This window comes from Drosophila eugracilis, unplaced genomic scaffold (assembly GCF_018153835.1).
Source record: "Drosophila eugracilis isolate 14026-0451.02 unplaced genomic scaffold, ASM1815383v1 contig_415, whole genome shotgun sequence".
Classification (NCBI taxonomy): Eukaryota; Metazoa; Arthropoda; class Insecta; order Diptera; family Drosophilidae; genus Drosophila; species Drosophila eugracilis.
This window is the reverse complement of record NW_024573278.1, coordinates 1697289-1715460: the sequence shown is the minus strand read 5'-3', so window position 1 is coordinate 1715460 and position 18172 is coordinate 1697289. Positions and strand designations below refer to the sequence as shown.

General features: G+C 38.7%; 1 protein-coding gene across 2 annotated transcripts; it reads right to left on the bottom strand.

Moving 5' to 3' along the window:
- Positions 1-3763: 3763 nt before the first annotated feature.
- Positions 3764-17910, bottom strand: LOC108117004. 2 transcript variants are annotated; one of them, XM_017229172.2, is made up of 7 exons: positions 17595-17910; positions 15019-15356; positions 9647-9800; positions 6710-6918; positions 4983-5116; positions 4621-4921; positions 3764-4188 (listed from the first exon to the last, which is right to left on the bottom strand). In XM_017229172.2, the coding sequence occupies exons 2-7, from the start codon at positions 15065-15067 to the stop codon at positions 4055-4057; spliced, it is 981 nt and encodes a 326-aa protein (XP_017084661.1). In that variant the 5' UTR covers positions 15068-15356; positions 17595-17910; the 3' UTR covers positions 3764-4054. The 2 variants fall into 2 exon arrangements, with proteins under 2 accessions (XP_017084661.1, XP_041674874.1); XM_041818940.1 differs by lacking the exon at positions 17595-17910 and having other exon boundaries at positions 15019-15440.
- Between the last annotated feature and the right edge of the window lie 262 nt (positions 17911-18172).

Below are 18172 nucleotides of genomic sequence, written 5' to 3'. Positions count from 1 at the left end.
TGGATTTTCCATGTAAATGCGATAAAAATCATTCATATAAGTAAATATTAAATCAATTTGTTATTCGTTTTACTTTTCTTTTCTTGTAAAATTATTAGAAGGAATATTTCTTAAAATGAAATCTTTGAATTTTGCGTAAACCCTTTTAAAAAATGCTAATAAGTAAGGCTAAAATTATTTCTAGGCCTTGAAAGGGTAAATTTCCATCATGGAAATCCATTTGTTTTCAACTTCAAAGAAAACTTTTCTTAGTGTTTTTCATCCCATTTAACCAGTAATTACAATACCCAATATTATTGTTTTTTCCTGGCTTAAACACTTTCTATTTTCCAGTATTTTTTTTGCTACATTTTTACTTTAAAAAATCCCTGGGGAAACGAACGCTGCTGACTGGTGGTGCATTTAATCACTCCGGTTGTGTTGGGAAGCGGGAATATTTAGATAGATTTGGCACATCCCGCCGCAAGGACACACTCGGCTTCATTAGCTGCACTCGGTGAAGAAATGTGCTTGCAAAGCAGATTGCATGCAATCTCAGCATCTCAGTATATCAGCATCTCAGCATCTCATCCTGCGGGGCCCAATTTCTCTTCTTTCCCCCTCAGGAAGTTTCTGCGTGACTATGTGTGTGAGGAAGGCTTAAATAAATAATGGTAGTATGTATATATACATATATATATAGTGCACTTTGATGCAGGGCAGATCGACTCTTGATGGATGTTATTTTCTCGTTTTTCTTAAAGGCGCTTAATTTTCATTTTGGCTTGAGCATTTTCTGCGGGCTTTCCCGGTTTCTATTTACCCTTATCCCTCAGTTGGCATAAATGCATTAAAAACAATAAATGTGCAAAGTGGAGCGGCGCTGAAACGCTCGTAAAGTGGAGCAAGCTAGACAAGAAGCCAGCCAGGATGTGCCAGTATGCTTCGCTGGTTACCCCTTTACCCATTTTTACCGCCTCGAGGGGTTTTTCCAAAGCCCCCAAACTCCCATTTTCCCAACAATTTCCCACCATCTCCCCGTCCACCGTCACGGTCATTGCAAATTAATGGCCTTCAAAGTGGTTAAGCAGCAGGAGATGCAGTTCGCTGGACGCTCGCCGTTTCTTGGCCACCAGCTCATCGAGTCCACAAAGGAGTGCCGGCGAATTTTATGAGTTTCCACGGTGAAATAAGAAATTTTGCACAAAATAATATTACCCCAAAAGAGAAGAGAGAGAGAGGAAAGTAAGGGAGCAGGAGGTGAACGAGGCAGCTCCTTTGGCTGTCTTTTTCCGTGTTGCCATTAAGTGCAAAAGGATTTTCATTCTTATGCGCATCCTGTGCATAATACAGCAGCCTCTGCACACGCAAAACTCATTGTGTCTGTGAGTGTATCTTCCTGGATATCTCTGTGTGTGTCGGTGTCTGTGTGTGTGGGTTGGCAAGGATATGCCAATTTATTGCACACACGAGTGCATTAGAGTGCCAGAGTCCTTGCCATTCCCTCTGTATGTATGTCTCACTCTCTCGCACAATCTCTGTCCGTCTCTTTCGCTGGGCCAAAGTTTTTGTGTTCATTTGGCGATTGCGGCTGCTGCATGTCTGGCAGAAATTACTTAATCCTTGTGGTTTTCTGGAGCAGCAAGTGCATTCTGTGACCATTTCCCTCAATCCTGTATTTTTCCCTTAACCCCCTCTGCTTTCCTTACCACACCCCTTTCGTCCGTTTTCATTTGCCCATTAAAGCAATTGTAATTGGCATTTGTTGTTATTTAAGCAAGCTGGCAAAATCATTTATTTGCTTCCCTTTAAAGACCGGCTGTTCACATTGTCGGGGAGTTTCCACTGGACTCTGGAGTTGGGAATTCTGCCCCTCCTCCTTCTCCCTGGCTCCAGATGCATCCACATTTTCCTGTCTGTTTTTTTCCCCCTCTTTTCCTGATCCCAATCGCCGCCACTGCTGACTGCCCCGTCTTAGCGCCTTTAAATATTTGCCTGGGCCATTGCCAGGATTCTGCTCCTGCTGCTTTTCCAGGCGCTTTATTGCCCCCTGAGATGAACTGGATCCGTGCCTCCTCCCTTGGTTTTGCTACACAGAGAAATATAGCTGATCGGTTTTGTATGTGTTGAAAATTATTTCTAAAATAAACATGGTAAGTGTGTTATGACTGTGAAATCAAGCTTTATTATATTTTAGACTTTTAAATAAAATGTGGAATATTTTAATTATTTTTAAAAGTTTATTGGGTTTTTGTTCGGTGTACGAGTGCAGTTGCCTGGTCGGATGAAGGATGTTGAAGGGCCCCGTCCGTCCACGTCGCAGATTACAAATAAATTATCGCTTAATAGTCTTTTTACGCTCCTCGTTGTTACTGCCATTCCTGGCCAGCAACTTTGATCCCCCGTTTTTACATGACGTCGCGGGGGTAGCTCCTGTCCACTGGGACGATTTAATATGGCATTACACCTTGATTTTGTCGACTTAATAAATTTATTATTTTACATGTTTATACTCATGGAAAATTAGTTGCTAATTATACCATTTAATAATTTGCAAGAATATTTAATATATTAAGAAAACAACCAAAAATTAAAGTTTCAGTTTTTTGCCTAAAAAATTTGTGAAATGTTTAAGGAAATTCAGTGTTTTGTGCTTAAATACTGCCAGATGGTAATTCGCCTCAGTGATCTCTGTATGCTGATACTGAGTCTTATAGGCGAAACACCACACGAGGAAGGGAACCTCAGCAGCTTTCAAATGGGGTGCGGACTTTAAAAATTCATCGAAAATATAAAAGAAATAATAAAAGCGAGCAGGACAGTTAATTTCTGTCTGACGAAGCAAGTTTGCTGTCTGTGTTTGCCTGAAAAATAAAATAAATATTGAAAGAATGGGATGAAATGAGACTTCACTATAGAAATGCTTTAAGTTGTGATTTCTGTTTTGTTTAAAATAAATTTTCTTTTCGATTCTGTATAGTAAAAAAGTCAATTTCTATTCAATGTTGTCAAGTATTGAAAAAATAACTCAAATTTAAACTTTTAATTCTGTATAATGATTGGGATTACACTTTAAATTATTAGCAACCAAAGCAAAGTTGAGTTACAGATTACTTTTCTTAATCATTTCATTTGTTCAAAACAAATTATTAATATCTCATTCGGTAAATCAGAAGTTGCATCTTGATTACATTGTAAACATTAAATTTGTCTTCATTAATTTTTATTACATTACACAGACTAAAGATAATAGCAGAAATTATTGATACTTTTTGTATTGATTAGAATTTCAAAGCTTTAATTCAAACGAAGCTTCCCACCCTCCACTTAAAAATGCCTGGGGCCAAACTTTGTTGTGCAGTGTCGGCAGTTGAAGGGAATGGTGCTGATGTTGTGGATTGGTCTTTCCAATGCCACAAACTTGCGTATGCAAAGGGGGGATTGCAATCGAATTCATTGAATTCGATTTAAAAGCGAAATGAAAACGAGACTGATGGCGAGGGATGAGGAGGTGGCGGTGGCGCTGGCTATGAATGCCTCTGTGGGCGTGGCGAACATAGTTGATATGCCCAAAGGCATGCGAGGCATGTGCCTCAAAAGGCCAGTAAAAAAGAAGTAAAGGGGAAAAAAATAAGTGAAACAATAAAGCGCAATGCGAAGAAGAGGGGTGCCCCAAACAACATATTTAACGGCACTTTTGCGGTTATCTGAGGGCGGCAAAGAGTTGGAGGCATGGCTGAAAAAGATCAAAAAAGAAATAAGGGAAAAAAATATCAGACAGTCATTTGTTTGCTTGCTTGTTTATTGACGATGATTTCATGGTGTTCTTAAAACTCGATTGCACACTTAAAGGCTATTTACAGGATTCGCTTGCCTAGACTTAAGTTTACTTTTCCCATCCCCTTTCGATTTAACACCGTGGCTTTTATTACAATTATACATAAATATTACATTGATTCTTTTTTGTTTTTTTTTGGTTTGTAAATTCTCACGTGCATTTCAGTTGCTTAGAGCTACGAAAATGGTTTAAAAAACAGGTAAAAAAACAAAGTGAAGGAAAAACAAAAATGGAAATTCATCGCATTTTGTAGCGTGCCGACTTCCGTGTGCCATATTGAAATGTCAGCGGTGTGAAGAGTCGCACTGCGGTCATCGTCATCGAAATTGCCACCAGCAGCAGATGCTGCACTTGTGCATTTGGAGTGGCATCTGCAACAGAAAAGGCAGAGATATAGATACAGAGTCAGGGAGAGAGAGGGACCGAGGTCAGAGGTCACACTTTTATTAATTTGCGTTAAAAATTGTCCAAATAGCGAGACCGCGACCCGACTGTCAGTCCGCGTGGAAACGTATTTATTTTTAATTAGCGGCCGCTGACATTGCGGTCAAGTGCATTAAAAGCAATGGTGGCAAAAGGCACTTTAAACACTAAATGTGTATGCCACATTTTCATGTCATTAAGTTTCAATTCGAAATTAATGAAAAAATCTATTAACTTTGGGGCATATAAAAAAATAAGGCAGAACATTTATATTAATCAATTTAGATTGCATTATAAAAATGTTAAACATTTGATGTTGTTTCGATCAACTTCTTTGTGAAGTAAGAAGATATGTAATTCATAGATTTTCAATCACCTACCTGATCTCGAATTAATCAGCTTTTGATTTTTCTGATCGATTTCATCCCTGAAGAGCTGGGCAAACATGCTTCCTTCTCGCTGCAAATGGGGATACCGATCAACCTCTGCCACACACCTTAGTTCAAGGCCAAGTCTGGAAGGTGAGATTGTACGCTTTTGCTGGATCAACTTTTGCAATTGCAGTTCATGAAATTTCGGTTCATTGGCATAAAAATTCAATTGGGAAATAATACGACGCATACTATAGCCATGGGCCACGATCGTGGTCTCTATACTGGGCAGTAGATGAACCAGGGAAACCTGCAAAATAGGGGGATTAATACCTAATTTAAAGAGAAATTTGAGTGGGTTTTTGACTTACTTTTACCCCATTGATGTACCAGGTGATTCTAGTGAAAAGGCTGGAAAAATCAGTGCTGCAGTTAACCTGTACAAAGTCATCAAAGCGATACGTTGAGTGAAAGCTGCTGATTAGTGGATTGTTTTGAGGAAGTGCTGAAAGTAGAGCAATGATTTAGAAATTAAGTTAATGTAATACTAAGCTTAACCTTAAGTTTTGTATCGAAAATACTTCTTAGCAGGTATGAAGAGAGTTCTTTATTTTTCTATTCAAGAAAATGTTTACTTAAGCAACTAACAAAAACGTACATGTCTAACTAGCCGGAACAATGTTGAGTTGAGCTACTAAAAAAGTCCTGCCACTGAAGTATCCTTGGGGGTTAAAGGAGCCCACTTACAAATGCGTATGAGTGTGAGACAGATGACTTTTTCCCTGGCTGAGTGCATCTCAGCTCTCAGTTACGTCCTTAGCTAATTTTAAACGCACATTACACATGCAAATGGCGCACCTTATTTTGCTCTGGTTTTTATTTTCCAGCTATTCCGCTTCTGTTTCTGTGCTTTTGTTTGTGTTTGTTTTTCACCCAACTTCTCTATTTGCTTTTGATAAATTTTTAAAAATATTTTAGCAACAGTAGAGCCGGGGAAAAGCAGTAGCAGCAGCAGCAACAGCAGAGCCCGCGAGGCATGACTGCCCCGCATCTACAAGATATTTATTTTATATCAGCGGAAAAATAGATGATCATAAAACACATGCAGAGAAACATCCTGTGGGGCAAAAGTAAAAGCGAAAATAAGAGAGGAAGGCGAAACGCACACGCTGCGAGGGCAAAAATGGATAGGGGGGAAAATGGAGAAAAGCGGAGGCACTGGCAGTGGCGGAGCTTTTCATTTTAGCGATATCCTTTTTAAGCATAAAGTGCTGCCGTAAATCACAGAGACCGCACACATATACACACACTCATACTATAACTACAAGGAGTAGCAGGATGGGTGCCCTCCTTCTGTATCTGTATGTGTGTGTGCGGATGCGAATCACATGCATCTCTTGGTTACATTTTATGAACGCGCGCTGTTCCTCTCGCGAGCACATCCTGAATGGCTGGCTGCCTCGCTTTCTCCTTCCTTCACAGTTTATCCTGTGCGTGTGCAACACTGCCACACAGCTACCATGAGACACCAACCTACTACCACCGCTAGGAGCCACCACCCACAGTGGGCCTGCAGAGGCAGCCACTTTGCCAGCTCGTCATATATGCAAACGGCCCTGCATGTTTCTTGCAGTTTTCTTCCCCCGTTGTTTACTATTAAAATATCACGGAAATTACACATTTTACTCTGTTTATGCTGTGCAGCAGCAAAGGAAACACGGCGGGAATACGCCAGCGAGAAAGGCACCTATACACTGCGGACAAAAAGTGACCTTCGTTTTTTGTTAAGCGGTGTTAAGTTGACTTAACCCCTTGAAAAATGCTTATAACGTCAAGTAAAACCCATTTTTTTTTCAGCTCTTAAATCTAGATTATTTATTTCTTAGTTTCCCGAAAATTTTTCTCAGTGATGTTAATGTTTTTCTGCATTTGCATCACGCCCCCGCTGATAGTTTCTGAGCACGTGCTTTTTGCGGGCGATAGTGTGGAGTTCGGATTACCCACTGGCCCACTCTCGTTAATTTAAGACTAACAATTGGAATTGCATTTCATTACTCAAGCACCCTTCCACCCACACACTTCTTGTCCCTGGACTCACCTTCGACGGTCATGTTGGCATCGCGAGCAGTTAGCTGGAAGTGAGGAGCATCGCCGGACACTTCACACCTGTAGACTCCCGACGACTTGACGCCCAATAAATTGAGTTCTACGCGACAGGAGGATTCGTTACACTCGTTGCCTTCATCGATCAGCTGAACGCCCTCCACAGCGAACGGGATGTAGGTGGGCGGGGTAAGAGGCGAGTATCTGGGAAAAGTGGGTGATTAATTCAGATATATATATATATGTAGCTATAGTGTTGTCTTGAAAAGGTGCCAAAAGGCATCTTTTTAGAGAATAATAACTTTTTAAAAATATGCTAAAGATATTTTTTTTATCGTTTTTATTTTAAAACCAATAGTTGAGTACAAAAACTAGCTAAAGAGAACTTATCTAAAAAGGGAACTAGATATTTTAAAAAGTTAAGAATACTATTCTTTGTTGCCGAATAGGTTTTCATGATAGCTTAACATTTTATATTTCAAAATGAAACACAACAAGCTTTCGTTTAAAATGTACTAAGAAATAGCCAAGATGTCAACACTTTTACTCGGAATAGTAGGAGTTGAGATGAGCTGGCAAAGTGGCCGCAAATTGCAAAGGATCTGCACCCTCTTCCTTTTGGAAAGCCAACTGATAATCGGCAGATGTGTGTCGTAGGCTTGGGTTAAAAGCTTTCAAAGCCATCAACGCAAACCGGCCAGGAAATGGAGGAATCGTTTCTCTTTTTCGCCACTCGCAGACAAGTGGCTTACATGCACTCAACCTTAACTGATTGCCAATGTGGGTTCGACGTGTGGAAAACCGGGACGAGTGGTCGAATCGATGGAAAATCGAGGATAGAAAGGAAGGAAAGCTGAGAGCTAGGAGCTGAGGGCACAGCCCTTTAATTTGTTTTGTATTGTGGATTGATGCTCATTAATCCCACAAATGCCTCAAAACATGTAAAAAGCGGAATCCACAACAAAAAGTGTTCAAGTGGAAAACTTGTCCAACACACACACACACACACACAGAGAGGCCAAGTAGCTTTTCCCCTGCTACAAAAACCACATAAATAAAATCCTAGCTAAGGCAAAAAAAAATCGTTGCCTACTTTTGTGCGCTGCTGTAGTGTTGATAAGTCGCCTTCGAGCGCTACTTGTTAATAGCCATGATAGAAAAGAAGTGGGCGTGGCAAGGGGGTCCTGGGCCCGATTTCGCATTATTTGCGGCTTAGGCGGTAACTGCGGCAGCAAATCAACAAATTTGATAAGCAATATAAACGGCAACCACCGCCGTCCGATGCTCGTTACAAGGGGATTTGTTTGGGACAGAACCAGTGGGTCTTTTTTGTTCGTTGGGATTCACACACACAAAAAAAGGCCAAACTAAAATAAACATTGAATTAATTTCACTAAAGAAAGAGAAACAGTTGTTCTTTGAGTCTTAAGGACAACAATAAATTGGAAACTAGCAAAGAAGTTCGATTTGTTAAAATATTAAATTTTAAATAAAAACATTGACTAAGAATAATTTATTTATTTTGTAACAGTTTTGATTTAGAATTTTCGACAAATACTTCAAACTTAAAACTTTTATTTAAATAATATTTTATGAAAGTTTTGGGAACTGTGTGCCATTGGCAATTAGTTGCCAAAAAAAAAACTCAAAGAAAAGAGAAATGTTGCAAGTTATTTGTGAACTTCTGGCGCTCGCTCTTTGTTGCACTAGTGTTTGCCTTTAATTTGCATTCGGCTGGCAAGTGCAAGTGGAATTGCAATTTGCCTCCAGTTGACTTTTACGTGCTGCTGTCTAATTAAAACTTTCCCTCGCCCCATGGGACTCGCTAACTGTCTCGTTCCCTTCTCTTCTTCTCTCTTTTTTCCTATATATTTTTCTACTTTTTTTTTTTTATTTCTGCCAGCTTTTCTCGCAGATTTTGCCTGTGCGGGAGTTCATATATGTTATATGTACTCTGCTCTAGTCATTTTTAATTAAGCAAAATGCTTGGGAGACACCGAAGATTTTTTTAATTTTCACATCCTAGTCGAGAAAGAGAGTCGGAGAGTCTCGGAGCTGACAATAATGAAGTGTTATCATGCCACTTGTTTGCGGCTAACTTGGGGTCAAATGGCCTTTTAATCATCATATTTGGCCTGCCCAGTCGAAATATGTGCTCTTTTGGGCAATTAATTTGTTGTTTGCTGTTTGGTCCGCTGCAAACGATGTGTGCATAAATAATAAAAGCTCGCTTAACGGCCAACTTGTGTGTAAGAGTGGATGTGAGTATAGGATGAAGGGCTCGAAGCTCCCTCCTCTCTCTCTCTCTGTTTGGCCAAACATTTAAATTAATTTGCCAACACAAATTAATTTATTTAATAATTAATTGAGCAAGAAAGTCGGCCGACAATGAACATATTTGTGGGTGCGTGTGTTGTGCATGCACAGAAAACCACTCGGGGGTCAGAGGTCATGGGGACCGTGGCCCAGATTCTCATGCATCTGACAGCTGCGTGTTGAAATAAATATAATAAATTTATGAGGCAAAAAGAGTCTGGTACGAAACTATCAGGTCAAGTGATCATATTTGTTCGTTCGTTGAATAAACAAATACATAATTGCTGTGAGGTTCTCCTCTGACATACTAAACTGAATGGCTCTATAATTGTTTTATAATTGTCCACTCGATAACAGCTAGATCATGTTAAATTATATTTTAATTTGTGTGCTTAGTTGATGAGATAATGTTTTATTATTTGCTAGCCTATAGCATTAGAGAAAGAAAATTTGATGACCTAACAAGATCTAAATATTCATAATATAATAATTATAATTATAATTAAATTTTAAAATCAAATTATTTATAGCTATGTGAAGTACTGTTTATATTTTATACAGCAAACTAAGGGACATCCCAACAAAAAATGATTTAATGCGCCATTTCTGTACTTACCTAAAGAACTCCTTTCCGTTTTTGTACCACTTAACCGAATTTAACGTGTGACCACTTATGTCATAGCTGCAGGATAATGTCACGTTATCACGAAAATCAACAATTTGTGGCACATTGATGTCAGTCACACGTAGACACTGAATGCGCCGCACAACTGCCAGGGTTGCAAATGTTTGGGATTTTCCGGGGGAAAAGCAAGAGAGAGAGAGAGTAAGAGAGAAATGTTAGTCCCATGCAGCGAGATGAAAAACGTCAGATAAAATGATGAGAAATGCCATAAAAATGGTGAATATAAAAAAGAATAAATACGAAAAACTGGCAACGAAATGAAAATGTTTTGCATTCGTCGTCTGCTTTAAATTGAGGCATTAAACCAGTCCCATAGAATCTCGATTCCCTCACAGAGATTGTGTGGTAATAAAAAATTATCATTTGATTCTTTTTCGAAGCCAAGAGGGGAAAAAACTTCTTCCCTGCCAGACAAGTGACTGCAGAAAAAAAAAGTGAAAATCTCATTGGACAGATCGATTTTGTGTCTTTTATGGTTAAGAAATAAAATTTTACATTTTCAGTACTTTTTCTGTTTTTTAAAGAATTGTTCTTTAATTTTTGATAAAACTGAAATACCTGAGCATAAATAAGGTGTAAGGCTTTATTTAGATAATCCTATTAATACTACATAATTTAAATATTTTTTTCAAGGTCTTTCATTCTTCTGTAACATTTTATAATATTAATTCATTTCAAATTCTTTTCTCTCACTTTTTCCCACAAAATTTCTGCTCCTTCTTCCCCTAGCGCTCTCTTTGTCTGCTTAATTCATTGTTGCAAATTGAGAAACACTTTTAATCGCTGCTCTGCATTTTAAGCTTATCAAAAGTAAAATGAAAATGGCACGATTTAAAGCGTTGCAGTAGGAGAATTACGAACAAGAGCAACCGACGCACAACTCCTAATTGAATGAACTTGTAGAAATGCTGAGCACTAAAACTCAGACAAAGCTCTTTCCACAGCAACAAAAAAAAAAAACACACTAAACGCTGCCACCGCCAACAACAACAACAACAACAACAATAGCAATAACAACAACAACAAACCGCGTGCTGGTTTTTACAATTTGCAGAACGCTTTTAAGTGCAAACAGACAGAGAGAGTAAGGAATGAAAAAAAAAGGAGATAGGGAAAATGCCGGAAAAAATGGTTAATATCATTAGCTGCAATGGGTTTTTTCTTGCCATTGCCGCCGCCGTGGTGTTTTTTTTTCCGAGTTCCGAGTTCCTTGCATTGCACTAAATGCCGAAGTTGCTGGTGGTACAGAAATTTCCATAATCTTGGCCCTGTCAGTTGCTGCAGTTGAAGTTGCAATTGCAACTGGAGCACACTGCCGCATGATAAGCAAGAAATCCGCGAGACGTCGCCAAGTGGAAGCCAACAACTTGTGCATAATTTTCGCAAATCGCATTAGGTAACAGCAGCAGCAACAGTAGCAACAGCAACAACAGCAACAGCAGCGACATCAACAACACTAGCAACAACAGCACCTTGCAGCAACAGTTGCAACTGCAACACTCGTGAATTTAATTTGTCGCAGTTTACAGTTGAAATAACTTGCAAGGATGTCAAAAGTTGCAATTGCCGAAGGCGCACCACGAGCAGAGTATTTATTTTTCGGCTTGTTCGAGTTCGTCCTTCGAGTAAGAGGCGAAAAAAAAGGGAAGAAAACTCTTTGAGTTGGTGCAACATCTGGAAAATGGGAAAACGGGCCAGACAAACTTGTTTAAACTTTCAATAGACAAACAGACAAAAGTGCCTCTGCCTGATTCTGATTCCGATTCTGATTCGGATTCCTATCCCAGTGACATGAGTCCTTTGAAGCATGTCAAAGCAGCCGACGAACAACAACAGGAGCAGCAACAGCAACAGCAGCAGCAACAGCAGCAACAAGGACGACAATGGCAAACACATTTGCAAATGGCAGCGGCAACCGCAGCTTAATGACAGCCGTAGAGGAAAAGTAAATGGAAAACTTCACCTGCGCGACTAAAAAGACAGGACACAACTGTTGTTTGCGGTTGTGTGCGTGTCGTATTTATGTGTGTGTGTGTGTGTGTCTGCCTGCTTTGTATATGTAAATAATAAAAATAAGTACATCAAATACAGACAAACGAAACTTTTTTGCACGGCAATCAACGCACTTGAGTGAACTTTGCTGCCTAATAACGAAAACCAGGAGGAAAAACCATCGGCTCAGACTGAGGATGAAACCGAGTCGAAGGAACAACCAAGACAAGACAGCATATCAATTTGTTGCTGCTCCAAGGCACTGGAAAAAACTTGATGCAAAAAACAATTTTATAAGTTATAAGATGGGTTTAGCTATATAAATTTAAATTTTAAATTTAAAGATAAGTCTAAGGTGCTTAATACGAAATTGTATCCTTCTACCCCAGAGTTTGTTTCAGCGAGTTAATAGTTAGTCATTTTCTATGAATCAAACTCGAATTTTCGTAAATTAGAACCGCAGTTTACAATTTGTTAAATTGCAAGAATAAAACAAAAATATTTTCAATAAAGCTGAAAAGAAAGTGTGAAATTATTTGACCGGAAAATGTTTCTTTTATTTTGTTTTGTTTTGCTTTGCTTATATAAATAATTTGCAGGCCATTTCGATTCCAGCTTATGTAAATACCCACCCAATATTTATTATTATTATTATTTTTCTCTAAATAAATTTGCCCTATTAAAGTTCAGTGAAAGTGGAAATCGGAAAATTGCAGCAAATATTTGGTAGCTTTTTAGTTTTTTCTTGAAAAATATTTTAAGCATTCTAGCTATTTGTTGATGATTTTCCCGAGTGCCGACTTTCCCATTCCGTTTGACTGGCGCAGCTGTTCGGTTGTGGCCCACGAAGCTCCGCAAACAAAGAAGACATCTCAGCCAGCTCTAATGAAAGTCAAGGGCCAAAAGCAGTTCAATAAGCTCTTCTACTTCGAAGGCTTTGAGATGGCTTTAATAGGGAGTGCTCTAGCAGGACTCTAGGTTCTGGAATAGTTTGAGGAAAATACCAAATGTATTTTGGCTATTTTTCCTCGACTACTGGAATCAAATCCGCTTTAAGCATTTGCCGCCAAAACGAACGATAAACGCTCGAATAGACAAATCTGCAGTAAACCAAGGGAAAAGTAAGCAGCCCAAGGAGCCGGAAAGAAGTGGTGAAAAATCGAGGAAAATCGTGGGGCCAAGCGTCTATAATTTGCATACAAATGCGCTACCAACAACGACAAGTGGGACATTGGATTTCTGGGCGCCAGTTTTTAGGATCGAGGTGGGAGTTTGTTTTAGTTTGGCTTTGGGCTGTACTGCGGCAAACAAACACAAATAAAGATGCTAATCTCAGCAAAGCGCACTGGCTTCAAAAACAAAAACAAAAAAAAAACTACAAAATCACACAAAAAACAAGAGGAAAATCGAGCAGCTAAACGAGCAACACGAGCAGGCCAAGTTAGCTAGAAAAAGCATGGCCAAAAAGCATGGTCGAGATTTCTCAGCTGATGCGTGGCTCTGTTGTTTTTGGCTTCAGTTTTCCCAGATTTTTTTTTGTTCAAATCCCATTTGGTATGCAGCTGCAAACGCGTGAAAGTTTAAACTTGATTTGAGAGACTCCAGCTTTAGCTGCAACTTCAACTTCAACTTCAGAATTGGCAAGCGGCTTTGTCAGGGTCTCTTGGCCACATGACATGTGAAAGTCCATGTACCATCCAGAAATTTTCCGAGGGCGGAAATGTGTAATTTTTGTGTGCAAACATGGCAAAGACATTTACTCAGCCTTCGGGGAGAAATGGGGAAACGCACACTTACTAAAATTGAAGACACTTATAAAATCGGCAATTTGTTTAAATAAACTTTATGGCACTTGGGGCCGGGAGTCTCTTTGGCTCCTCTGCTCCTCGTCTCCTCGCTGTTGTAGCCAAATATTTATTTTCTTAGCAGCCAGTCACTGTTTGCAGTGAATTTTAAGAGCGTCTATAAATTTGAGAAAAGTGCAAATAAAATATAGCGACCGAGATAGATAGAGAGGCAAGGCAAGTCCTTGCCACAGTTTTTACTCAATGGTAGAGGGGTAAATCCTTTAAGGCGTACTCCGGTTTTGAAATTGTCGCATTTATGTTTGGTTTATGCAAATGTCCTGCCATCGCAGCCGAGTGTCGTGGCATTTGTCAATGTCTGTGTCCATGTCCTTGTCCTTGCCATTTGAGGTTCCTCAAACAATGCATGAACTCGTTAAAAAGAAAGAAACTCAGTTTGATATTTTGTTGGCATACATTTCCTCTTTTTTTCACTTTTTTGGTAATGAATGTGCTTTGCATATTGCAAATTGGAATAACCAAATATTGTTCAGTGAATTGTAAAAAAAAGTAAAAGAGGTAAAATTGATTGAAATTTAATTTTCAACGAGAACAAAACATTGGCACAGCGAATAAACTTCACAAAAATGGATCCTGTTAGTAAAACGCATATTTTTGTTTAAATGGGTGTTAGAAAAAGTAAATTTGATTAGCATTTCCATAAACTAATTCAATTTAGTTTATTTGATTAGCTAATCTAGCTAAAAAACAGTTTAATGAAAATTTTAAATGTTTTGTTTTTTTTACAGACAGATTTCATTCAATTTAAAGGATTGTTGACAAAATGTTATTTTTAGAATTTTCCTTTTGTAGCCATCTGGATATTATTTTCAACTTTCGTCTTTAAGTATTGCTCATCCGACGTGTTGTCTGAGCAATAATAGAAGAAAAGACATGGCTTATCGGCGGCAGACACATTAAAGCTAATTGAAATTATTATTATTTTTATTTCGATGCCAAGTTCTGGCCGTTTCGGTTCATTTTGCCTTTCATTGGGTCCATAATTAAAAGTGTATTTAAAAAACAATTTCGGCGGCATAAAATTAACATAAATTGATGCGGTCGAGGTCGGGTCAGAAGAGAGATAGAGAGAGAAAGACTATCATCCGAGCGGGTCAAAAGGCGGCGACACCCAAACAAACACATTTATTGCTATGCTAATTTCGTGTTCGGGTCACACAGAAGCCAAATGCACAAAAGCGGCGAGCGGAAACGGAAATACCTAAATGACTATGGCCATAGTGTATATGTGTGTGTGTGTAAGTGTGTATGTATATATGCTTGCCACAAAGTTGCCGACATCGTGGACTTTGTCGTAAAAAAGGTTTGCGGCTGCTTGCCAAAGGATTAAAAGCAAAAGGCAATAAAATGAAAAGTTTCAAATATTTTCATTATTACGACCGTGGTCTTTCGGCCGGGCTCTCTATAGGTTATATCCTGTGGGCCAGGACTTTAACGTTAACTTACCCAGCAGCATGTGCACGCCCAGCTGCAGCAGCCAGCGGCCAAGGTCCATTGTGGCCGGTCGCCTTTTAAAGTCCCCAGCTGATTTCGATCCTGGGCTTTGGCCTCATAGGACTCGGTATGCCAATGGAGGACGATGCGGCTGGTAAAGCGGAAAACTTTTCGCTCTTTTTGGCCAAACTCAATGGCCGGCCATATTTTCTATTAGTCCAAACTTTTTTGGGGGGGGGCAAAACTTTTTCAGCTCTACGCGCCGCCTCTCATGATTACAACGTCCTCTATCTACATAGATATAGTTTCGATATCGATAAATGCCATTGACAGGTCAGTGGGCCAATGAGCTAGAAAAATAAATGGAGAATCCTTGTTAGCAAAAAGAAATCGTTCACATTTGCCTTTTTGTTTTAAGGTTATTAAATTCGAAAACTTTTTTGGCGTCAAAGCACAAAAAACATTCATCGTGTAACATCAGTACACGAAGAAAAAAAGGAAGTAGTGTTTTATATTATATAAAATAAAAAATGTCAATTTATGAAAGTCGATCTGCTATAGCTTAAACTGGTAACTTCAAGATATGCAGATATTCATCTGCCAGCTATTTTATTTTTGGCATATAAATAAAATATTTTTCTCTCTGTATTTGAATACTCCCCTCTTACCCGTACATGTCTGACTTTTGTAAAGTTTCTCTTTGGATTTTTTATTAAACTTTTCTCGGCTATTTTTTTTCGCTTTCATTTTGCTTGGCCACTGCATTTGTTTATTGTCATTGTCAGCGTTATTTAAACGTTGACAGTTTCAAAAATTCACAGGAAAGCCAAAAAAAAAAAAAAAAAACAGAATATCCAAAAATATAGCAGACAACTTTGTCTGCCATGGAAGCCAAAACAAAAATTCCCATAGCTTGGCCATGGTCCAGGCAAAATTTCAAAGTCTGGGAGTAGAGGAACAGACATCCTGACCTCGGCAGGACGCTTCGGGCTTTTGTGGCTCAAAGTCCTTTAATGCTCTAATCAAATTGTGGCTTCTTTTTTGGTGGGCTTCCCCTCGTTAATGTTGTTGTTGTTTTTGTTATTACTGCTGATGCTGTCCTCATTGTTTTGGTTTCATTGACGCGTTTATTAAAATTACCGAGACAAAGTTTTTTCCTGCGGAACGGCAGTTTATTTTTTTATAAAAAAAAAAGTAAGCAGAAACAGACAGGCCAGGGAGGTGCGATTGTTGCTGAAAATATTCGGTAAATTTACAGGCAGTCGAGGAATCTGAATGAACAAATTACAATTGTGATTGGAGCAGACAGGAAGGCAAAAATTGCCAAAGGAAGGAAGGAACAATTGCACAAAGTGTATCAGTTAAATATTTGATTATTATGACTAAATTTGAATCAATGCGAAAATAACTGAGCCAAGGATGCTTGTTTCCGGAAATATTAATTTAAGAGACAGCTGGAAAGATTGTTCTTTAACAAATTCTTAAAATTAAAGAAGTACTTCAAGGAATTTCGTTTTTATTTTGTTAATTTACAAAATAAATTGTTTTAATTGCAATAAAGAAGATAAACAAAAAGCTTAAATTAAACAAGAAAAACATATCTAAGATAAAAAAATAAATTCAAATATTTTGATTCAAAGCTTTATATTTCGTAATTCGTTATCTACAATTCTTGGATGAGTAAGCAAAACAAATCATTGTCAAATTAGCAAGCGAAATGGCATTGTTCTTGGGGCCAGAGACCAGTTTGAATACATTGTTAATTGAATTATTTCTATGCAATTTATATTGCTGATTGACATGATCTTTCTGAGGGATGGCATTAGATGCCAGGCAACAAAAATATTTAGACAGAAATATGATTGCTGCAATTCCCCAAACCTTAAAAGATTGCCACTCATAGCATGCACATGACATGATAACGAAATCAAATGGAGAACTTGGCCGAATGCACAAAGAATTCTTTTATATAAAATGCCAATGCAGAGACACAATCACAATAATCGAAATGATTTTCAATTGATTGTTGCGAAAGCAGACTTCGCTTATGCAATTAGACAAAATGCTTTGTGATTCTGACTTGCTGATGAATCACAAGGACTTTTACCCTCGGGGCTTACTGAAAATTTCTCGAAATTCGCCTGTCTTTCAATTATAATGTAAATATCAAATTAATGCCAAGTATCGGCTAGCACTTGACGTTTTCATTTCCATTTCGAATTACATTTCCATTGCCAGTTGCAGTTGTTTGGCATATCAATTTGCTCTCAATTTGTTGTTGTGCATTAACATGGCGTATACGCAACATGTTTCCCATCGAAGCAGACAATGTCAAGAACTCACACACACGAGCAGATATACTCGCATAACCCTAAATGGAACACCTACACACACACACACATGCACACTCTTAGCGAGAGAGGGAGAGAGCGATAGTGACTTAAACAGCTCTGCTTGAAGCTGAGTTAATTACTTAATGGCAATGTAATGTATACACATACATAATTAACAAACATTTCATTGACTGGCTTAAATGACACACATGCACAAACACGTCCGCATCTGTCTCTTTTTAGCATTATACATACCCCTTTCTCTCTCTTTCACTCCGGTTGTCTAAAATCTACACATGACTTTTGAAATATTTATGCGCTTTTCAGCCTGCCGCCTGTGCAGTTGTTGCATTTCATATTTTCCCTTGTATGGTGAAATTTACATAAATCCATAATTTTACAGCATGCGTGGTAATATTTTTTTTATATATAACTTTATTTTAAAAATTCATTGGAAAAAGTCTAGTACATATTGAAGTTCCCTGTGTTTTCGTTTTTCGTCGACGCCGTTTAACAACAACAAATGCTGAACAACCGTACCGCCACGTAATCGGCAGCGTTTTCCCTTCGTACCGCTACGCACCAAAGTTGCCGTGAAACTGACTCCGGCATGCGAGTTCCAGATTCGGGATTCCGCTACGGATTCTGAGCAACTCTTTGATGCCGTGTCTAGACTTTCGCAGGACCAACGCCGATCCAGCTTCGTTTTCTGTCGGAAAATCAACAGAGAAAATGCTCAATTCAAGAGAAAAATGGAAAATCAAGTTGCAAAGCTAAAGAGAAAATTAGAAATGATACCTTTGGGCGCGGTAAGTCTCCTGGATTTTCTCTTG